Below are 24,214 nucleotides of genomic sequence, written 5' to 3'. Positions count from 1 at the left end.
AAATTAAAGATAAATCTTAAAAACAAAAATACAAATCTAAGGAAACATGAATAGTTTCTAATTTGGGTTTGTAGCTTCTATAACTTTATATAATACCATTAACCTTTTAGTCTTTGTTTTCTTTGAAAAGAAGCATTAGTATACATTCTTTTCTCATGTCTACACATTATCTAGTTGATAATATCTGTTTTTATGTAAAAATGTGCTGATAAATCTATTTATATATTTAAAATATACATAAATTTGAGAGAGAGACACACAGATAGAAAATAACTATACTGGTTTACTGTCCAAATCCCCAGATGGTCCAGGCTGGGCTATGCTGGGCTAAAACCAGAAGCCAGGAACTCCATTCAGGTCCCCCATATGAGTGACAAGGCTCCAACTAGTTGAGCCCTCACTGCTGCCTCCCAGTCCACATTAACAGGAGGCTGGAGTCAGGAGCCGGTCACAGGCATTGAACCCAGGCATTCCTGATGTGGGTATCTTAACCACTAAGACAAATGCTTACCTCGGCTTAAAATATGTTTTTGACACTCACCCTAACCTCAAGATAAAAACACTGGGGCTGGTGTGGTGGTGCAATGTGTTAAGCCAGCACTTGCCATCCTTGCATCCCCTGTTGGAGGGCCAGTTCAAGTCCTAGCTGTTCCACTTCCAACCTAGCTTCCCACTAATATGCCTAGGAAGGCAGAAGTACCAGGGTGGGTGAGAGAATAGGATGGAGTTCCTGGCTCCTGTCTTTGGCCTTGCACAGACCTGACTTTTGCAGCCATCTGGAGAATGAACCAGCAGATAGAAGTTCTGTCTGTCTTTGTTTCTCCCTATCTCTGTTGCTCTGCCTTTAAAAAAAATATAAACACATCATCTTATTTATACTAACATCTACCTTCTTTTTTTAAAATCAGGATTTAATATTTACATTGTGTTCTATAGCAATAATCTACACATTTATTTTAATTTTGACCTTATAAACACTCAATGTATACTGCCAGTTACTATTTTTAATTTTCTGTGGATTTTTTGGATTACTCAAAGTTGTGGTAGATTTTCAAGCAATGGTTCACATTCCTGGGCTCCTGTGTGTTTGCAAGTATGTCTTAGCTATATACATGACAGATTGGCTGGCAGCACAGTATCATTTGAATACTCTCACAAAATATGGGAAATTCTGGCTTTATTATCCTGCCTCCCTAAAGTAGAACTTGGAAAACTCTAGCATCCTGGGAAAGGGGCATATAAACAACCCAGCCTTCTTCAGTGTTAAGTTTCTATTTGAATTCTACAATTTAAGGAGGCTCCAGGAAGAATCCTCCTGTTGCTGTTCTGGTGTGGGCAGGGGTCTTCTTCCCAACCTGTGCAGAGGAAATGGTTCCTGAGGCGTGGCATCAGTGGGACATGGAGGCAAACACACTCCGGGTTCATCAGCCTTCTTCCAACTCTATGAGCCCATCAAAATTAGTCCAAAAAAGTCCTTCTCTTGCTTAATCAGTCAATTTTTATTGTTTGCAACCAAGCGTCTACAAACTATGACCTGTAGGCCAAATCGGGTCCCCTGTCTATTTAAATGATCTTAAAAAAAAAACAACAGTATTTTTTATTCCCGACATGAAAATTTTATAAAATTCAAATTTAGTATCAAAAAATAAAGTTTTATTGGAACACAGACATGCTCATTTGTTTATCTATTGGCTGAATACTTATTCAGAGGGACATTTGATATGCAAAACTATGAAACAGTCATAAAAATCCAAGATAGGGTAAAATACAACTGTAGATAATTTATATTTATATAATTTATATAAAATAACTTACTTTTAATCTTTTGGAGAAATTGTAAAACATTAATATATGACTGTTACTTCTTAAATTAGCTGATTATATCTAACATCTTTTTCCTGTTAGAACAATTTACAGAACAGTATATATAGAGAGAGAGATACAGATACAGATATATTGATATAATTTTTTTTGCATATTCTTCATTATTGAGATGGCTTTAAACTAGAATTGAACCCAGGAGACCTTGACTGTAAAGTTCTTTTACGTAGTTTGAAGCTGGTAAACCTTTGGGCCCTTTTTCAAAAGATAACCCTGGTCATTTAGTGACCCAATAAAGTTTTCAAAATCAGCAACCTGGAAGAAAACATCAAAAGAGTTGGCTGTTAGTAATACAACAGAATAATGACTTTTAAAATTAATCTGCCTGACAATAATATGTAACTGTCAAATTTCTTGGGCAAATAAAATGATTGTACTTCTACCAACTGCCCAAATTTGAACTTTGAATTCTATTATACCAAAATAAATAAAAATTAAAAGCTTTAGTAGTCTTTTATATTTGTTTTAGCTTAGCTTAAAAAGAAAGACTAGCTTTTCCAATGAAGTGAATAATTTCCACTTAAACTGTTTTACATGAGTAAAGTGCTATTACACTGATTTTTCAGCAGAACTTTGAAGGAAAAGCAAGTGTAATCACATCCATTTAGCAGACAAAGAAACTTAAGTTCAGGCATTTACATGATCACTCCACAGGGATTATGGTCAGAAAAAAAAAAAGAGACCAAGGCTAGCTGCAGTGCTGCCCTCTAGTTATCAAGATGAGGAAAAACCTGAGAAGAGGTTAGGTATGAAACTTAAAAGCTGTTTTTCTGTTTTACTATACATTAATAAAGATCTTCTGATAGAACCACCAAAAAATTCATTAAGTAGTTAATCATACCTGAATGTTTAGCTCTTTGGCAATCTGCCGGAGTTGATAAAATTGAAATAAATTATTGTAAGTTCTTTCAGCAATACTGTTGAGAGCAGAAATAAATCTTTTTGCTACTGATCTGTTGCTCATTCCAGAACCGTGCTGAGATCGCTCAAAATCTAGATTCCCAAATTCATCGGAGTAAGTTCCTAGCATGCTTAAGGGGAAAGGAAAAAAAAGGTACTCAATGTGCACAGTGGTAGAAATTCTTGTCTTGGGTTTCTAGTTTCTAGGATTTTAGAAGTTGCCATGAGTCTCACTTAGCAAAGATTTAAACGTGTTTATTGAGTGGCCACTCTGAAATTTACTATAATATGAATTATTTGTAGACAAACATATTATAAATAGTTACCATTTTTAAGAAACTAAATTTAAAAAGAGAAATGCATAAAAACACAAAGTTGATAAACTATAGTAACTGGAATTTTCGGGCCTGGGCCAGGCAGAAGCCAGGAGGCAGGAAGTCCATCCTGGGTGGCAAGGGGTCCAAGTACTTAGGCCATCTTCTGTGGCATTCCCAGGCACATTGGCAGAGTTGGATCGGAAGTGAAGCAGCTGGGACTAGAACCAGTGTTCAATATGGGATACAGCTTTGCAGGTGGTGGCTTTACCAGCTGAGCCACATCACCAGCTCTAGAACATACTTTTTGATTCATGAAAAAAAGACATTCTAAACATAGCAAATTTAGGCTTTACTGGATAGAGGTGTTCCCATCTAGTGCAGCATTTGGCAAATGAAAGGTGTTTACATACTCTAGGACTGAACAAAGCTTATGCTGACTTGCAGTGATGATAGTTAAATATTAAAGAATACACCATCACCTCCAATTCTCTTCTTTCTCTTATTTTCATATCATCAACCAAGGAAAGAAACATGCACTTCAGAGTTTTAACAACCAGTTAAAGATAAAATTAACCACATAGCAAAGTCCCTGCTGCATCCCATGTCAGAGTCCCTGAGTTTGAATTCTGGCTCTACTTCTGAGCCAGTTCCCTGGAAATGTGCACCCTGTACTTGGTAATGTTTTGCACTGCATATTATTGTATCATACTTTAATGTACTCAGGTTCTTGGGTCCATGCCCTAGTGGGAGACCCAGATTGAGTTCTAGGCTCCTGGCTTCTGTGGCTCAGCAGTAGCTGTGGCAGGCATTTGGGGAGTGAGCCAGTGGTTGGAGAATCTCTCTGTCTCCACCCTGCCCTTTGAAAATGAACTTTTGGGGTCAGCGTCGTGACGTAGTGGGTAAAGCCGCAACCTGCAGTGCCAGCATCCCATATGGGCACCTGTTCAAAAGTGCTCTGCTTCTGATCCAGCTCTCTGTTATGGCCTAAGAAAGCAGTGGAGGATGGCACAAGTCCTGCACCAGTGTGGGAAACCTGGAAGAAGCTCCTGGCTCCTGGCTTCAGATTGGCATAGCTCCAGCTGTTGTGGCCATTTGGGGGAGTGAACCATCAGATGAAAGATATCTCTCTCTCTCTGCCTCTGCTTCTCTGTAACTCTGCCTTTCAAATAAATAAATAAATCTTTAAAAAAAAAAAAAAAAGAAAATGAACTTTTAAAAAAGACATGGAATGAAATCATTCTCTGTAATTCCCTGCCTATAAAATAAGAGATGATCTCACAGTCAGGCTAATGGGCAAAGATGTTACTTAATCAGCAATTAATTAATCAAATAAATACTGGTCCTTGATGGGTGATGGGTTTATAATTGGGAAGAAACCAAGTGCAATCCCTACCCTTAAAGAGCTCATAGGAATGATTTTAAAGGATTAAGAAAACTTCATTTTGTTCCTGGAATAGATGAGAGTCTAGATTAAAGAGAACACACTGTACAAACAGGAATACAAGTCATTCAAATAGGACTAGATGGAAGAGTATTTTCCTCTCTGAAACATATTGATGCCCTTACTTACGGCATATTTATTAACTATCATATGCTTATTTCTCATAAGAAAGTAGTCAAAAATGCTTAAAGTTAATAATAATAGGTAACATTTATCTTAATTATATACGATGGCTTATCCCATTTGATGCTCCCAGCAAATCTGTCCTATTCTTAGTCCCATATTACAAAGGAGGAAAGAAAGCCTTGGGAAGGTGAAGTTACCTGGCAGAAGCTACACCACTAATGAGCGGCTGAATTTGAGATCTGAATCCATGCTACATTGCTTTGGATTTGAAGAAAAATATGTAAAATATCTGAGCTACTGCTAGAAACACAAAAACCTCCCATGCTCTGACACCTTTAGAGTTGGCTCTGTGCTCTCCTGCTTCCTAGCATATTTTGAGCTTTAGGGGGAAGCCTACAGGAACTGTTAACTAATGGAAACATTTGGATTTTGAAAAACAACAGATAGGAGCCGGCGCTGTGGTACAGTGGGTTAAAGCCATGGCATGCAGGGCTGGCATCCCATATGGGCACTGGTTCGAATCCTGACTGCTGCACTTCTGATCCAGTTCTCTGGTATGGCCTGGGAAAGCAGCAGAAGATGGTCCAAGTCCTTGGGCCCCTGTACCTGCATGGGAGACCTAGAAGAAGCTCCTGGCTTCAGATCAGCACAGCTGTGGCTGTTGTGGTCATTTGGGGAGTGAACCGGTGAACCGGTAGATGGAAGACTTTTCTCTCTCTCTACTTTTGAAACTCTTGTCTTTCAAATACATAAAATAAATCTTAAAAAAGAAAAAAAGAAAAACAATAGTTATGTGCTCTGCTAACCAGATGAGCTACATTACAGTTCAGATTTTTCTTGTTCAGCCCTCTGCTTCCCAGTTAAAATGCAGTTTTATATGTTGAAAACCACATTAAGGACAAATATTCAATGAAAGGAGATGGAAACTCTAAAATGAAAGTGTTAATGAATGAACAGTGATGACTAAGGTCAACTTTTCCCTCAGTACAGCACACTTACTGAGGCCCTACTGTGTGCCAGGTATGAGTCTGGGTCCTGGGCATACACTGGTAATCAGACAGGTAAGGTCCTGGCTCCTATTGGCTAAGGAGGGAAAGCATGTTAAATATTAATACACAGATAATTCACAATATAATCTCACTGTGTTTAACTGGGTTTTGATTCCTCCTAGGGAAATAATGCCAAGTAACTTTAATCCTGGGGAATCAAACTGTTCTCATTTTTTCTGAAAACTTCATAAAAGCCAATCCATACAAGCTGGTAATCTCATGTGAGAGCAATTTGCATTTACCTCTGAGACTTCTTTGTAGGGGGCTCAGAAGTAAACTGATGGCAACTTGGAGTAGCAGTAGATACAAATACAAACAGGAAATATCTGAGAGCTGCTCTTGGGGGAAAATCACATGGTTTTACACAGAAATATTTAAGAAATACTTTAAACCAAGAATGTATTGTCTGTGTCAAGGAAAGTAAGTGACATAATAGGCTAAATATAAATTTGGTTGAAATAATTTGAGATGGAAAGATAACAGCATGTAAAATTTTAATCTTACCTGTATTTCATAATCTCAACTATATCCTCAGCATCTTCTTTGGTCGCTTCCTCTCTCAATTCCAGCCTTGCTCGTGCCTTTGAAAGTAAACAACCATTTTCAGATAATAAAAGATAAACATGTTCCCAAACTAATTTTATTTATTCATTTTACACAAAAACCGGTTTTTAGAGGAAGGAGGGTATATATCAAAAGTCAGAATTTGAAAATGAGTATAAAAAGAATGACTTGGGGCCAGTGCTGTTTGTAGCAGATAAAGCCATGGCCTGAAGCGCCAGCATCCATTTGGGCACTGGTTCGAGTCCCAGCTGCTTCACTTCCGATCCAGCTCTCTACTATGGCCTGGAAGGTGGTGGAGGATGGCCCAAGTCCTTGGGCTCCTGCACCCACGTGGGAGATCCGGAAGAAGCTCATGGCTCCTGGGTTAGGACTGGCCCAGCTCTGGCCATTGTGGCTATTTGGGGAGTGAACCAGTGGATGGAAGATATTTCTCTCTCTCTCTCTTTCTGCCTCTGCCTCTCTGTAACTCTGCCTTTAAAATAAATATATATATATATATGTGTGTATATATATATATACACACAGAATGACTTACAGATAAAACGTTTTCTTTTTAACAGAGAAAGGAGAGAGAGAGAATGAAAATGAGAGTGAGATTGAGAGGTCTTCCATCCACTGGTTCACTCCCCAGATGGCCACAACAGCTGGGGCTGGGCAGGGCCAGGCGATTCATCTGAGTCTCCCACATGGGTTGGCTGGGGGGCCCATCACTTAGGCCATTTTTCTACTGCTGTTCCCAGGCCATTAGCAGGGAGCTAGATCAGAAGTGGATCAGTCAGGACTCGAATTGGCACCCACATGGGATGCCGGCATCACAAGGCAGCAGCTTTACCCACTATGCCACAATTTGGGCCCAATAAAACTTTTTTATCTACTAACATTTTTGAGAGTTTTCATTTCAGATTGGATTATGTTTTTTTTTTTCCTTGCCTTTAATTTGTAGGAAAGCATGCCTGGCCAATTTGTTAAAACAAGAAAAATGCATAAATTCTGATCCAGCTAATTTTTAAAAAAATTTATTTGAGGCAGGGAGAGAGAGAAGCATTTCCATCTACCAAAGCCATGAATGATGAACCAAATCCAGGTCTCTGACATGGGTGACAGGGACCAACCTGTGCTACCACCTGTGCTGTCACCTGCTGTCTCCCAGGGTGCACATTTTCAGGAAGTTAGAATTAGCAACAGAGCCAGTTCTTACCCAGGGCATCCCATGAGGCATCTTAATCATTAGGCCAAATGCCTGCTCCTCATCCAACTAATTTTTTTTAAACATTTATTTGAAAGAGTTACACAAAGATTGGGGGGGGATTGGTCTTCATCTGTTGGTTCACTCCCAAAATGGCCCCAAATGCCAGCACTGGGCCACACCAAAGCCAGGAACCAGGAGCTTCTTCTGGGTTTCTTTCATGGGAGCCAGGGGTCCAAACACTTGGGCCATCTTCTGCTATTTTTCCTAGGCCATTAGCAGGGAGCTAATGGAGTAGCCAGGACATGAACCAGTGTGTGTATGGGATTCTGGTGTCACAGGCTAGGGCACAGCACTGCCTCCTAACCCCCAGCTATTTTTAACAGCCAGAGTTGCCTTAGCATTCCACAGGGATGAAGAGACTACTGCTGTTAAACAAACCCACTTGCTTCCAGGAAGGCAGCCAGTAACGCTCAAGTGCTTGAGTCTCTGCCACTCATGTGCGAGACCTGGATTTACATCTGGACTTTTGGTCTCTGCCTATTCCAGTGCTGGCTTTGTGGGTGTTTGGAGAGTGAACCAGTGGATAGAAGATCTGTTTCTCTGTATGTTTCTCTTTCAAATAAAATGAAAATTAAAAAAAATTAAATGCTTGTTAACCTTACACCTGGTATGTAATCAAATCAAATATTCAAGACATTTGACATGTTCAATGTTCCCATATGCTGAATACCCTCACTGACCTACCACTCTTCAGAAGCTTAGGAATCTCCTAAGTGTCATTAAAAATAAAATAAAAGGCTGCAGGGTGAGTAACTGGCCTTGTGCATAGAAAGTAGCTATACTTTGACATGTTACCTGTATGACCAAATCTTTGAAAACTTTTACTCATCCATTTCTAATGTCTTTTAGTAGGAAGAAAAACCAAGTCAATTATGCAGGAAATGGTACAAAAGAGAAATACTGCACATCATCCCTTTTAAGTCCCAAAAGCATGAACATAAAGAAACCTCTGTTAGACGAATCAAAGATTCTAGCTGCCTGGTAGTGATTGGCGAGCTGTTTAACCGCTGGCTCTGTTTCCGGAGCTCAAGGTAAAAATCTTGAAGAACTTGAGCAGCTTCTGTGGATAGCCTTGGGTGGACATACTGCCGTGCGTAGCCAACATACTTTCTTAGTAGCTGGTGGGGAATAGGATCAATTGCTTCTCCAGGAAACACCTAAAGCATGATAAAAGAAGTTACAAGGATAAGCATAAAATACAATTTTTATATTTATCTCATCAAATCTTTTTTTTTTTTTTTTGACAGGCGGAGTTAGACAGTGAGAGAGAGAGAGAGAGAGAGATACAGAGACAGAGACAGAGACAGAGAGAAAGGTCTTCCTTTCCGTTGGTTCACCCCCCAAATGGCCGCTTCGGCTGGCGCGCTGCGGCCAGCGTGTTGCACTGATCTGAAGCCAGGAGCCAGGTGCTTCCTCCTGGTCTCTCATGCGGGTGCAGGGCCCAAGCACTTGGGCCATCCTCCACTGCCTTCCTGGGCCACAGCAGAGAGCTAGACTGGAAGAGGAGCAACTGGGACAGAATCCAGCGCCCCAACCAGGACTAGAACCCAGGGTGCCAGTGCCGCAGGTGGAGGATTAGCCTAGTGAGCCATGGCGCCGGCCTATCTCATCAATTCTAAGACTGTCCAAATAAACCAAGCACTGCAGTTGTAGCTCTCATTCTAGTTAATTTAATTATTTCAAGTTAAGTTTACATACACTAGTATCATAACACAAAAGGTTTTCATATGAGTTTTAAAAAATTTTTTTATTTACTTATTTGAAAGGCAGAGACACAGAGACAAAGAACTTCCATTCACTGCTTCACTCTCCAAGGCTTACAAGAACCAAGGCTGGGCCAAGCCAAAGCCAGGAGGCAAGAACTCAGTCTGAGTTCCACCAAGTGGGTGAAAGGGACCCAAGTATTTGAGACATCATCTTTGGCCCCCCAAGCTGTGCACTGACAGGAAGCTGAAAATTGAAAGCAGAGACAGGACTCGAACCCAGGCACTCTGGATGGGAAAGAGGTGTCCCAAGTAGCATCTTCACCACTGCACCAAATGCCTGCCCTGTTATGAAAATTTATATACTACAGTTCTACCACAATAAATCACACATTGAACTCTGACATTCAAACAGAATCAAAAAGAGTGATTAAAAGAAAGAAACATGTATACCTTTAGTCTTTCTGATAATGGCTTCTCAGGAATGACTTCGAGTACAGAAGTGTTTGAATCTTGACTGTTCATACGAGCTACTGTGGCACCGCTAACAGTTTTCTGCTTTCCAGCTCTTATTGCAATCACATGTTCGGAGAGCAAGTGATCATGGTGCTCATTTGGAGTGTCTAACAGGATAAAGACCAAGTCAAATCTGGACAATAGGGCACTCCCCATTCTAAGAAGCGTGAAAAAAAGAAGAAATAATGATTGGAATAAAAACGATGATTGGAATAAAAACAAACATGGAAAATTGTCTATTCACTTGTTTTCTACTCGAGTTCCATATAGAATTTAAAAATATCAAGTTTTCAGTTAAGGAAATAAGTAAAAAGTTTTCTGGATTTAATATATCCACCCATTCAAACCCTCTGACTTGCATATAAGGCTTCTGTGTATCTTCCCTTGATAGGTTGAGGACACGGTCCTCTTTCGAGCCATCAAAACCACTTATTTCTTTGGGTTCCATTATGACTGACTATAACACTACTTGGAATATTAGCGGTTGTCTAGTTAAGAAATTCTTAATCTCTCTCTTTAAGATTTGTTTATTTATTTGAAAGTCAGAGATACACACAGAGAGAAGGAGAGGCAAAGAGAGTAAGAGAGGTCTTCCATCCACTGGTTTACTCCCCAATTGGCCACAACGGCTGGAGCTGCATCGATTCAAAGCCAGGAGCCAGGAGCTTCTTCTGGGTCTCCCACATGGGTGCAGGGGAAGGCAGCTGGTAACTGCTTTCCCAGGCCATAGCAGAAAGTTGGATCGGAAGTGGAGAAGCCAGGACTTGAACCGGCGCCCATATGGGATGGCGGCATAGCAGGCAGCAGCTTTACCTGCTATGCCACAGTGCCAGCTCCAGAAATTCTTAATCTTGAGGCCAACACCATGGTAGAGTGGATTAAGCTGCCACTTGGAATGCCTGCATCCCATATCAGAGTGTTCCTTAGAGTCTCGGCTGCTCCACTTTCAATTCAGCTCCCTGCTTAATGATCTTAGAAAGGCAGCAAAAGATGATCCAGTTGCTTGGGCCCCTGCTACTCATAGGGGAGACCAGGTTGGAGTTCTTGGCTTCTAGCATAGGCCTGACCCTGCACCAACTGTTGGGGCCATTTGGGGAGTGAAGCAGCAGATGAAAAGTACTTCTCTCTCCCTCCCTCTCCCTGCTAAACATATTTTAAAAATACTTAATCTTTTTTATCTTTTGAACCATCAAAATATGGAATCCCTCAAAGCACCTATTTAAAAGGAAAAATCCAATTTTTCCTTAAAAGGACATTTATATGACTTAGTCTTTTTTTTTTTTTTTTTTTTTTTTTTTTTTTTTTTTTTTTACAAGCAGAGTTAAACAGTGAGACAGAGAGAAAGGTCTTCCTTTCTGTTGGTTCACCCCCCAAATGGCTGCTATGGCTGGTGCGCTGCGTGGATCCGAAGCCAGGAGCCAGGTACTTCCTCCTAGTCTCCCATGCGGGTGCAGGGCCCAAGCACTTGGGCCATCCTCCACTGCCTTCCCGGGCCACAGCAGAGAGCTAGACTGGAAGAGGAGCAACTGGGACAGAATCCAGCGCCCCAACTGGGACTAGAACCCGGGGTGCCAGCGCTGCAGGTGGAGGATTAGCCAAGTGAGCCACGGTGCCAGCCATGTCATTATTTTTTAACATGCTGTGGCTGTGTTCTACTTAGCAATATTTTCTGAATCCACTAATTCAGGTAACACTTCCATGAAGCATCTTCAGAAAGTTCATGAGAAATCCATTTTATGAAAAACTTAAAGACAGGTTTCAAAAGTTATTGCAACAAAACAAATTTCTCAATTGAATTTTTCCATGAATTTTCTGAAGCATCCTTGCATTTGATACATAAAAATGAAATCCAGAGTAATTAAAGAATTTGACCAAGGTCCCAAAGCAGGTTTGTGGTACGACTAAACACGAAAGTCCCCTGGATTTGTGTTCATTAGGTTCTTGCTAATATAGCAGTGTCATTTTACTGAAGAAAACCTACTACTAGTTTTTTTTTTTTTTGGTGTGGAGGTACAGAAATACCCCATATCTCCATGTACAAGTATGTATTTTACTAAATATCAAATACTATTTCTAAATTAAATGTCTAAGTTATTAAAAATCAGAAAATTCACTTTCTTCCTCAACTGAAAGTTTTAACTTTGCATTTAAGGCACTCTTTTGTCTTTTTCTCCCTTTTACATCACTGCAGTCTGGTTCCTTTTTCTCATACATTTTGTCTAATCTACACAGAATGAATTAGAAGAGATAGCATACTATTTATAGATAGAAACATTGTTTTTGGAAAAAAGTGGAATCAGGCCGGCGCCGCGGCTCACTAGGCTAATCCTCCGCCTTGCGGCGCCGGCACACCGGGTTCTAGTCCCGGTCGGGTCGCCGGATTCTGTCCCGTTGCCCCTCTTCCAGGCCAGCTCTCTGCTGTGGCCAGGGAGTGCAGTGGAGGATGGCCCAAGTGCTAGGGCCCTGCACCCCATGGGAGACCAGGAGAAGCACCTGGCTCCTGACATCGGATCAGCTCGGTGCGCTGGCCGCAGCACGCTGGCCGCGGCAGCCATTGGAAGGTGAACCAACGGCAAAGGAAGACCTTTCTCTCTGTCTCTCTCTCTCACTGTCCACTCTGCCTGTCAAAAAAAAAAAAAAAAAAAGAAGTGGAATCATACCACATCCATAAACACCTAAAGCACCTCACTTAACAGGAAAGCACACGTTCCCCTTTTCAATGTACACAAAGCCTCTGCCATTCTCACAACTGCTACTTTCCACTGTACAGTCTTCCAACTTTTGCCAGTGATGAACAGTGCTGCAACAACCAGCCTGTACATCTCTGTGCACTTATAGGATTATGTTTCTGTGCAGAGTTTCTAAAGGTGGAACAGCCAGAACAAATGAAATGTACATTTAAAACTGACATAAAGTTGCTAAACTGTCCTTCAAAATAACTGCACTGTGCATCTGCGATCTCATTTCTCCACTCCTTTGCCAATGATGATGATTTAATTATTTTGAATGTCAGAGTTAGAGAGACAAAGACAGAGCCAAAGAGATTGTCCATCAGCTGGTTCACTCCCCAAATGGTCACAATGGCCAGGCCACAGCCAGAAGTCTGAAACTCCATCTGGATCTCCCATACAGATGGCAGTGGGTGGGTCATCTTCTATTGCTTTTCTGAGGCCACTAGCAGGGAGCCGGATTGGAAACGGAGCAGTCTGGACATGAACCTGCACCCATAAGGGATGCCAGCATCGCAGGCGGTGGTTTTACCTACTAGGCCACGACACCAGCCCCAAGGATTCAGTAAGTTAAAGGTGTAAGTGAAGAGACTTACTTCAAGTTCTCAGAAACTGTCTTGGCTTTATTGTAGTGTCCTCCTACTGGATTTGCAGCAGCAATAATGGAAGTTCTTGCAGGGAGGCTACAAACCACACCAGCCTTGGCAAGGCTAATGCTTTGCTGTTCCATGGCTTCTAACAAGGCTTGATGTTGATTCCCCATCTTATCAAATTCATCTATTCCACAAATACCTACAATTATAGTAAAAAAAAAAAAACACAGACAAGAGAAAGTTTTCCGTTTCACAACAAGGCATTATTTCCATTTGGCTGCAGTAGTTGTAACTGTAAAAGGTCAGACAGTGGAAAATCATTGCTTGTTTCCCAGCAGATAATACAAGTAACTAAATTTGTTTTAATATTTATTCATTCAGCAATTCCATAGGCAAGTCACTAGATTGTGAGAGTTACAAGAATGAAAAAGATATGAAAATGGCCCTCAAAATGCTAAGGACTTATATTCAAACATGTGAGATAAGTATATTTACGTATACATGCAGGAAATACACTTCAAAAAGCTGTTTGTAACAAGTTTGCTGGGGAAGGGCAAAAATCAAAAAAGAAAAGGCAATCTGGAAAGGCTTAAGGAAAAGGTGCTGTGTGAGCTAGTCTTTGGGAAAGAGCAGGACAGCATGCTTTGGGAAGGAAAGCATGGGCTCTTACGTCAGAGAAGACTAGAACACAGTTAACAGCGATACCAGGTATTGGGAGATCACTTAATAGATCCCAGTCCGACACACAGCACCACCACTAAGGTCAGATGTGCTCGGGATTTTATTTAAGTTACTAGAGATCCTCTAACATTTCCTTGTACTATTTCTTCCTGTTTCCCCATACCAGTTTGGTTAGCAGTTAACAGCTGATTTCTGGAGGGAAATTTTTGCTGTGGTTAAACCCCTCGATATCTACTCTATACCTAAGTCAGTCTTTTTTTTTTTTTTTTTTTTTTTTTTTTTTTTGACAGGTAGAGTGGACAGTGAGAGAGAGAGACAGAGAGAAAGGTCTTTCTTTGCCGTTGGTTCACCCTCCAATGGCCGCCCCGGCCAGCGCACCGTGCTGATCCGATGGCAGGAGCCAGGTGCTTCTCCTGGTCTCCCATGGGCTGCAGGGCCCAAGCACTTGGGGCACCCTCCGCTGCACTCCCTAGCCACAGCAGAGAGCTGGCCTGGAAGAGGGGCAACCGGGACAGAATCCGGCGCCCCAACCTGGACTAGAACCCGGTGTGCTGGCGCCGCAAGGCAGAGGATTAGCCTAGTGAGCCGCGGCACCGGCCCCTAAGTAAGTCTTGTAACTCAGAGGTCTTATGTGGACAATACCTGCCAATTAATTTTTGGTTTAAAAATCATGTGCTCTATGTTCATGACAAGCAATACCCAAGTGGTCTTCCTGCTGCTCAGCATGGAGCTTAGGGCATGTGGCGACCTTCTCTACCTCTGCTAGGATCCTGGCAGCCGTGCACGTGGAGGCTTTCTCTCAACTTTTCCCCGGCTGCCTAGCTCTCTGGAGTTGACAGTATTACTGGAAATCCTCAAGATGATAACATAGTTCCTCAGAGGTGGGATGGGATAGAAACAAAGCCAAGTTACTTCTTTGGCTGCCACCTTTCAAAGTGTAAAACAGAAGCTGGTAAATTTCTCCATAAAGAAGCAGAATATTTTAGGTTTTACTGGCTATATACACTGTTACATATTCCCAGTTTTGCTTACTTGTTCTTTACAATCATTTAATAATATAAAAACAGTTTTAGCTAGTAGGCCATACTAAAACAGGCTGCAGGCTGAGCTTGACCTGTGGATTAAAGCTTGCTGATCCTGATTTCAAAACCATAAAGTTTAAACTGAATATTTTAAATTCTTTTCCTTGTTTGGCTACAACTGGTAAATATTATTCTTTTAAGTTAAAAAAATAATTCTTTCTTGGCCATTTCATCAGATGCTAATGAAGAGACATATTATGAATCAGTTTTATTTTTCATTTTTCCCTAGGTCTTTATAACAGATTTTAGCAGAACTCTGTATTTGTTTCTAGAACCTGGTATCCGCTGACCTTTCTTTTGTACTTGTAAACTTCTCTCCATTTTAATAGTGCTAAATTTATTATCACAGTGCTTAGCTTAACTACCAATATTTGGAAGAAATGGTACTGGCTCTTAACATTCTGCATCTTAAATTCTATTAGCTGCCTGTACACCAAATCACTTTCAACTTCAAATTAACAAAACATTTGATGAACAATGAGTACTCTTTTTTTTTTTTTCAAGATGCATTTATTTATTTGAGAGGCAGAGTTACAGAGAGAGAGAAAGAGAGATTTTTATCCACTGGTTCACTCCCCAAATGGCCACCAAGATCAGGGCTGGGCCAGGCTGAAGCTAGGAGTCAAGAGCTTCATCCAGGTCTCCCACATGGGTGCAGGGGCCCAAACAGTTGGGCCATCCTCCACTGCTTACCCAAGCACATTAGCAGGAAGCTGGATCAGAAGTGGAGCAGTGTTTATTGAGCCACAGCACCAGACCAGAATATCCTCTTTTTTATTTACATATTTTCTTTACCTGGTAACTTAGCAAAAATACTCCCACTTCTGATAAGTTATATGATAAGCAGCTAAATGTTAGTTTATTCATCTGTAAATATTTAATGAACACCTTCTATATACCAGTACGCTGCTCTAGGCATGCAGGGTATAGCCATGAAAAAAATATTCTCTGCCCTTGTGAAGCTTACATTTGACCAAGCCAACAGGAGGCAGACAATAAAAAAGCAAACCATATAGAAGGTGAAAGTGTTGTAGAAAGTAAAAACACAGTATTGTAAGGAGAATAGGATCTACTAAGCTAGTGGCGTGGTGGAAAGGAGTCGTAACTCAAAATATGGCACTTAGGAAAGGCCTAGTGGGATCAGGACATTTGAGCCAAAACATAAAGGAAAAGAACAAACCTTGCAGACAAGGTTAAACACCATATAACAACTTGGTTAACAGACTGTACATGTGATGGTGATCCCATAAAATTTTATCATCTAGTGACATCAAAGTAATTTCAGTTTGTATAAGTACATACTATAAGGTTTATCAACAATGAACTTGCCCAAGGATGCGTTTCTCAGAAGGAATTTGTGCTGTTAAGCAGCACATGATCACAGTTGGAGTAAAGGGACCAGCAAACACAAAGGCTCCGACAAGGGACTGTAATGTGCCTAGTGTGCTGGTGGTGTTTAGATAGGGTTAGGAGACCAGCATAGTTAAAGAGGAGGAAACAAGCTAGTGAGGCAAAAGAGGTGATGAAGAGCCACATTGTTAGGCCCTGGGTTACTTTCAAAAGTTTGGCTTTCACTCTGAGCAAGATGGGCAGCCATTAGAAGGTTCTGAGCAAAAGAATAATTTTATCTAAATTAGAATGGGAATGCATGCCAATTAGCAGATCACATAATAACCCATGTAAGAACTGACAGTGTATTGGACCAGGGTAGTTATTACACATGGATACATTCTGAAGGTAGAGCCAACAAGATTTTCTGACAGATCAGATGCATGGTATTAGAATAAGTCAAAGGCAGCTACATATTTTTTGATTTGAGCAGAGGACAGAGTTGTCATTTACTGAGATGAGGAAGACTATAGGAAAAGGAATGAAGGGCAAGATTGGAATTTGGATTTTGAACATACAAAGTATGAGAAATTTGTGAAGGTAATATGTAGACAATAAGAAATATGAGCCTCAAGTTCAAGGGACAAGATTATATATTTGGAAATTTTTACCACAGTTGTAATGCCATGAAACTATATAAGATCACCAAGAAGATAAGTACTGACTTTGAAGATAAAAAGTCCAAGAAGTAAGTACCTGAGGAAACAACTAGTTAAGAAGTTCAAGAGATGAACCACTGAAGGGGGGGGGGGAGGGAGGGGGAGGGGGCAGGGGAGGGAAGGAAAGGAGGAAGGAAGGAAGGAAGGAAGGAAGGAAGGAAGGAAGGAAGGAAGGAAGGAAGGAAGGAAGGAGAAAAGAAAGGAGGAAGGAAAAAAGGAGGGGCCGGCGCTGTGGTGTAGTGGGTAAAGCCACCGCCTGCAGTGCCAGCATCCTATGTAGGCACTGGTTCGAGTTCCGGCTGCTCCACTTCCGATCCAGCTTTCTGCTATGGCCTAGGAAAGCTGTAGAAGATGGCCCAGGTCCTTGGGCCCCTGCACCCACTTGGGAGACCCAAAAGAAGCTCCTGACTCCTGGATTTGGATCAGCACAGCTCCGGTCATTGCAGCCAATTTGGGAGTGAACCAGCAGACAGAAGACCTCTCTCTGCCTCTCCTTCTCTCTCTGTGTAACTCTGTCTTTAAAATAAATAAAACTTAAAACACCACCACCACCAACAACAACAAAATAGAAGGAAAAAAGGAAATGTAGAAGCCACTAGCAAACTGAAAGGAATGAATGACCTTAATTGGACTGGAATCTGGACACCTGCCTGACACATGCATAGGAACTTGTTTTTCCAGTTAAGACTAAGGCACCACATGAAAAACTTAGGAAGCAAAGCCCAATACGGAAATCCCTTCATGTTGAACCCTATGAGTGGTTTTTTTTTTTTTTTATAAACTACCACTCAAATCCTGGAAAAAAAACACATTAAGATAATATACAATAAAACTACTTTTTAAAAAAAAATACTACTTATTTATTTGAAAGGTAGAAAGATGGAGAGAGATAGATCTCCCACTTGTGTTTTATTTCTCAAATGCCCACAACAGCTGGGGCTGGGCCAGGCCAAATCCAGGAACCAGGAAATCAATCTGAGACTCTGATGTAGGTGGGAAGGACCCAAGTATCTGAACCATCACCAGGGTGTACATTACCAGGAAGCTAGAATTGGGAGCAGATCTGGGACTCAAACCCAGGTACTCCAATATGGAAGACAGGTGTCCCAAGCAGTGTCTTAAATACCAAACAAAATACCTGCCCCAAAACTATCAATTCTGAAGTAATAGGGTTGGGCACTGTACAGCAGGAGGTTAAACAATGCCCTTACCCCGAATGCAGTGCCAGTTCAAGACCTGACTACTCCACTTCTGATCTAAGTTCCTGCTAATGCAAACTGATGGGCACCAGATGGTAGTGCTTTGGCCACTACCAGGATGGAGTTTTGAGCTCCTGGTCTCAGTCTGGCCCAGCCCTGGCTGTTCCGGGCATATGGAGGAGTGAAGTAAACTAGCAGATGGAAAATATCTCTCTCTCTCTCTCTCTCTCTCTGCTTTTCAAATAGATGGAAATAAACACATAAACATTTAAAAAACATAATAATAAAGTAACAGCTCCTATTACAAGTTCTCTGAGGGCAAAGAAGGACATCCTCCTTCTTTTCAGTTCCAACATATCTAGAACTATTCCAAGCTAATTAAGAGTAAGATTCAAGAAGTATTTACCAGACACCTATATACCAGGCAATGGAAACACAACAATCAACATACCAAATCCTACTCACAGGGAGCTTATTTGTAAAATTTCAAAAAGGACTTTAAAACAAATGATCAAAAATGCGATGAGAGGAATGAAATGAGAAGTATAGGGTGCTGTATTTCAGCTGATAAAGCTGTATCTGCTGTAAGATTCTGGAAATGAATGAGATTAAGTACCAGTTCCAATTCTGCAGTATAAATAAAAATGACAGTACTGTATTTCCAGTTATTTCCAACACTGGTTGCCAACTCACTGATTTGGACACTGCTGTTCAAGTGTCTCTTAAACAGAATATAAATCAATTATGTGAAAAGGAAAAAGCTTAAAAAAAAAAGTCCCAGACTTACTTACTATTATTCTCTATAGTATCTTACCTTGATCACCAAGTACCAGGGCACCAGCTTCCAAAGCAAAATCTCCAGAGGAACTGTCTTTTGAAAGAGTTACAGTGAGACCAGAGGTGGTTGTGGTATTACCACAAACATACACGCCACGTGGAGCAACGTTGCATACTGCCTAAAGGAACAAAACGTTTAAGAGACTCACCAACAATTAAAAGGGTAGCTGATCGTATAATAGTAATCATAACTGCTCCCAAATGTAAGTTAAATGACAGTATTCCTCTAAGAATCCAACTGTACAACCTTTACCACCACAAGAGGAAGGGGTTACATCCTCATTTACTAACTTAGAAACCAAGGTCTACAAAGAGTTCATGAGGAACTGCACAGCTATGAAGATGGGAAGCCAGGATTCAATCATAGCCTGGCAGTCTGACTGTGGAGTCTGCACTTACGTGAATATTCAACACAGTTTAACTTTAGGCTTCATTTTCAAGTAAAAATAGCAAAATCATGAGTACCAATTTTAATTTTTGAAGGCTTCGATGCTTCTTTAAACATCAGACACGATGTGTGCTTACCTTTTGAGTAGACAAACAATGGCAGGTCAGAAAGGCAAACAGTGTAAGAGTTAAAAGCATGGCTCTCTGGAACCAGGCAAACTTGTTTAAATCCTAGCTCCACCATGCACCAGCTGTGTCTCTCTTAGACCTTTCTGAGCCTCAGCTTCTTTTCAAAAAAAAAAAATCCACAGTACTGTCTTGAGAAATAAAGGAAAGTGAAAACATAAGGCACTTAATCTGGCACCTATACATAAAAGCACCCAATGCAAAGCTGCTCTATACGGCTGTGTACTGTTCAACTCCAATAACAGTGCTCTGTTATCTCTATCAGTGGTATGCCTTAGATCTTACAGTACACACCCCAGGTGACTCTATGGGACAAGCTCAATAAATAATAGCTATCATGATTTTTTGTTGCCTGTACTCCCTTTTTGTTAGTCTTTCTGAGAAGCTTTTACAATACTCTGAAGGCTCTGATAGTTTACTCAATGGTCAGAGGAAAACAGAATGAAAAATGTTAACAGCTCATAACTGCTGGTGTTAGCTGAATGTTTTAAAAACCCTGGCTTAATGGGGCTTACATGCAACACTGTTCACTGTTTTCAATATTTAACGTTCACTAATATTATAGCTTCTACTTTTAAATTGAGCCAAAAGTTTTAAAGGTTTTATACCAAGTCCAAAAATTACTAATGACCTTTCTTGGTATTAAAACTTTTTAGGTGCCATTAGACATATTTTAAAACCATTATCTGCCAAGAGTCACTTATTAAATAAAAAAGAGAAATATGGAAGTTTTACATACTGTAAACAACATGTATAAATTTAATTGTAAGATTTATTCATACAGATATTCAGGCTATGGGGGCTAACACAGACTTCCACCTATAATGCACTAATTAAAATTACACATACTACAACAAAAGACAGCAAAGAAAGCTGTAGCAAGTCAGATCCTCACATGCACCTTTCCCTTATATTTTGGCTAAGTATCTTGTTTTCATTTTTATTTCCAACTTTGTTTTGCATAGAACTGGGTACTCATTGTGTCAGTTGTCAGGCTTATAGCAAGGGATTTTTTAGAACAGTTTTTAAAAATTTTTAAGTAGCCAACTGGGCAAAAGGAACCCAACACAGATACAATGTCAGATTAGGAACTCAAATGATGACTGGTTTAACATCAACCCAGGGAACAAGGGATGTCTGATGTGAAGGATGGTGGGTTTATAATGGGATGACAGAATCAAAGCAGGTGTTGGTCCTGGCTGCATATCAGAATCATCTGTGGAGGGATGGGCAGATTCGGACCCTCACTTGGAGACTCTTCATTCAGTTGGTTTGGGGCAGGCCACCATATTTTCAAAGTGTTCCAATTGTGATTCTGAATGTATAGCCAGAGTTCCTAGCCATAATCAAACATTCAACACCCAGGACCACAACTCATCAAAATGGCCTGGAAGACCCTCATCTGGTCACATTTTCCACACTGGTAAGGAGGAAGTGGGTTGTGGGCATTCTTAGGAAAGATACCTGGCTTAGTTGGTGTCACTATGAGAAAAATCACAAGTATTCCAACGAGCAGCACTTCTGGAGCCGTCATGACTCAGCTCTGATTGGCAGAGGCAGAATCTAATCTTCTTGGGGACCAGTAACTTGGTCACAGAACTTGCCCTGCTTTAGACTCAGAGAGAAATGGGGGAGATGCAGACACACAGATCCCTTACCTTTATCAGACCATTCTTTAAGTGTTTGTATACTTAAAGAAAGGGTGAATGAGTGACCCAAAATAGAACTTTAACTATTCTGTTCATAGGTGAGGTCACGTCACAAGAATAAAGACTAGCAAAGCAATGCTAGATGTAAAAGGGGTTAGGCAAACAGTTAACATTTCATAATAGATGGAAGTCTCAACAGACAAGAATGTCTTTAAGCCTGTATGTGGAAGACTGGCTTAATTTGAAAACAGGATCAGATACAAGTTGCACATCACTCACACAAATCCCAACTCACATACTGTCAGATAAACTATGTCCTCTGACATACAAATGCTATGCCTTGAGAAATTCACTTGTGAATTGCTCATGCATTTCATAAGCCAAAAGTCAATTACTAAATGATGGATTTTCTACCTGCAGCATCTGACTCTTTCCCAAACCTGGATCTCCAACAACAAGGACATGTGGATCTCCTCGAATTGGAATTCTGTTTTTGTCATCTGCATATTTTTGGCTTCCTCCAAAGAGCGCTAATGCCAAACCTGCTTTAACAATCTCAAATGTGAAAAAAGAGAAAAAAAAATAAGAACAACACAAAGATAACTAGTAAAAAAGATCTTCTACCTATGTCTACAATACGGAATTTGTGGCTTTTTAAAAACTGATGTTTTTTTTTAAAGTAAGCATGACAGAACTTCAATGTTTTCAATAAGAAAATCTAAAAACAAACTTCCATAACATAAATGATTACAAAGGACTTGAAAGCAAAAAATCAGAGTATATTTTAGAAATTATTAAGTAAAGATGAACTTTGCTAGGCATAAATCCATTCCACAAAAATATATTAGTTTCTGCTTGAAGACACTGTCCAGTTACACTGCAAGAAGCCCACTCCTATGAACTCTAATCAATAGGCAACTTTTTCTTACTAGAGGCTGTTTGCCTCCCATACCATTCACATACAGAGAATAAAGATTCATATTAGAATATGAGAAGCTAGCCAAAAAATTTGCTTTTTTTGTGAAGTCTTTACTATTATTGCCAACTTTATGTATTTTTTGAGTGAAGATAAAATAAAATACTTACTTCATGGCCAAAAATGACAGGACAAAGTGAGCTGAAAAATAAAACACAAATTATAAATTTTAACTTACTCTTTAAAAATATATTTATTTATTTATGTACTTATTTCGAAGTCAGAGTTACAGAGAGAGAGGAAGAAACAGAGAAAGAGATCTACTATTAGCTGGTTTACTTCCTAAGTGGTTGTACAGGCAGGGGCTGACCCAGGTCAAAGCCAGGAGCCAGGAGCTTCATCCAGTTCTCCCCCATGGATGCCAGGGATTCAAGAACATGGGTGATGCCCCGCTGCTCTCCCAGGCCATTAACAGGGAGCTGGATTGGAAGTGGAGCAGCTGGGCTCGAACCGGCGCCCATCCAGGATGTCAGCATTGCAGCTGGCAGCTTTGCTTGCCACCCACAATGAAGGCCCCATTTAACTTACTCTTTTTTGATCCATTAGAAGACCTGCTTTAAAACTTGCTTAATTTGCTTTATACCAAAAAGAGTAAATACAAAATAATTTCATTCCCTCAAATAACTCTAATTTTATTCTTACAGTAAATTTTTCAAAACTCTTGGTTAATCTATAAAAGGAAGAATTCTACAAAAATCATGCTGGTTTGAGATATTTGTAAAGCATCTTAAAGTAACCAAACATACACACTGTTGAGCTTTATAGAATTTTTTTTAATAAAGATTTACGGTATTTATTTGAAAGGCAGAGTTAGAAAGAGAGAGGAGGGGAGGGAAAAAGAGATTGATTCTCCATCAGCTGGTTCACTCCCCAGATGGCTACAGTGGCTGGGACTGGAGCATGCTGAAGCCAGGAGCCATGCACTTCATTCAGTCTTCCATGTGGGTGGCAGAGGCCCAAGTACTCAGGCCACCTTCCACTGCTTTCTCAGGTACATCAGCAGGGAGCTGGATCAGAAGTGCAGCAGCTCATAAGCGATGTTGGCATCGCAGGCAGAGGCTTAATCCACTATGCCACAATGCTGGTCTCAAAGCTACTCTTTTAAAATGCACCATAATCATGGATTATGTACCACTTCAGTATGCAGGATTATATTGTATTTTACATGAATAAACCTGCGCAGCCACATCCCTGAACTGAGATCAGAGTGAACTCAGTATACAATTATTTTAATATGGGATAAAATTTCATTTCCTTTTCAGTTCAATTCAAAGGGTCAGATCAAACTAATACAAATATAAAGTAAATCTAAATCTCTCAGTTTTATAAACAAGGAATAAACAAAAATAAGGAAGAAAAGAGATACAGTCAGGAGTAAAATCTGAATCTTTACCCAACTTTCATATATGCAGACATAGAAGTTTGGCCTCCTGTCCATGTTGCCTTGACAAGTGTTATGCATCTTCTTGCATACTCACTGCTGGAGTCTTACCAAGCACCTGTACCTATCTGCCAAAGGGGTTTCTACAGCCACAAAACCATCAGAAGCAGGCCAGATGTGGTGGAGTGTTTTATATCATTCTGGGAGCAGCCTCAAATATAAGACCTTTGTTGGAAAATACTGAGGATAGCTTTACAAAGCGGAGTACTCCGAAGGTCTCAGATACTAGTGGGAACCTACTCATTAAAGGACCATCTGCTGACTGTCACCCCTTCTTTATATTACTTTCCTTTGCCTTTACCAGTGTTTCTGAGATCACCTCCCAAATAAATGCTTACCCAAATCATGGCTTCTGAAGCAACCTAAAGTAAAACATAACCTCCATTGTCGTCTCCATTCTTCTTTCAGGGTCCTCCATTTGTACCTAGCAGGGACCAACAACCTTTTTCCTAAAGGCCCTAAAGTAAACATTTTCAGCTTTGGCCACTATGTCTCAGACACAACCACTAAACATAATATGAAAACCACTATTGACAATATACAAATGAAATGGGTGGGATTGTGTTCTAATAAAACTTTATTTATAAAAACACCCTGCATGCCTAGCTTGCCAACCTCTGCTAGATTAATAAATGGAGGTCTATGAAAACTTCTAGTTTT

At 40.4% G+C, this 24,214-nt stretch overlaps 1 protein-coding gene across 2 annotated transcripts in view; it reads right to left on the bottom strand.

Moving 5' to 3' along the window:
- Positions 1-1,631: 1,631 nt before the first annotated feature.
- The window catches only part of MCM8 (minichromosome maintenance 8 homologous recombination repair factor), a 45,906-nt gene continuing 23,323 nt past the window's right edge, over positions 1,632-24,214 (bottom strand). For both annotated transcript variants that reach the window (XM_008256292.5, XM_008256293.5), the window contains exons 11-19: positions 22,224-22,254; positions 21,552-21,692; positions 18,893-19,034; positions 13,072-13,267; positions 9,684-9,903; positions 8,475-8,684; positions 6,219-6,295; positions 2,723-2,912; positions 1,632-2,136 (exon numbers count right to left, since the gene is read on the bottom strand). In XM_008256292.5, the coding sequence (XP_008254514.3) occupies positions 2,044-2,136; positions 2,723-2,912; positions 6,219-6,295; positions 8,475-8,684; positions 9,684-9,903; positions 13,072-13,267; positions 18,893-19,034; positions 21,552-21,692; positions 22,224-22,254 (1,300 nt within the window). In that variant the 3' untranslated portion in view covers positions 1,632-2,043. The remainder of the gene's footprint in view (positions 2,137-2,722; positions 2,913-6,218; positions 6,296-8,474; positions 8,685-9,683; positions 9,904-13,071; positions 13,268-18,892; positions 19,035-21,551; positions 21,693-22,223; positions 22,255-24,214) is intronic.

This window comes from Oryctolagus cuniculus, chromosome 11, assembly GCF_051225735.1.
Source record: "Oryctolagus cuniculus isolate XC-2025 breed Fujian yellow rabbit chromosome 11, ASM5122573v1, whole genome shotgun sequence".
NCBI classification, from domain to species: domain Eukaryota; kingdom Metazoa; phylum Chordata; class Mammalia; order Lagomorpha; family Leporidae; genus Oryctolagus; species Oryctolagus cuniculus.
This window is presented reverse-complemented; position numbering and strand designations above follow the sequence as displayed.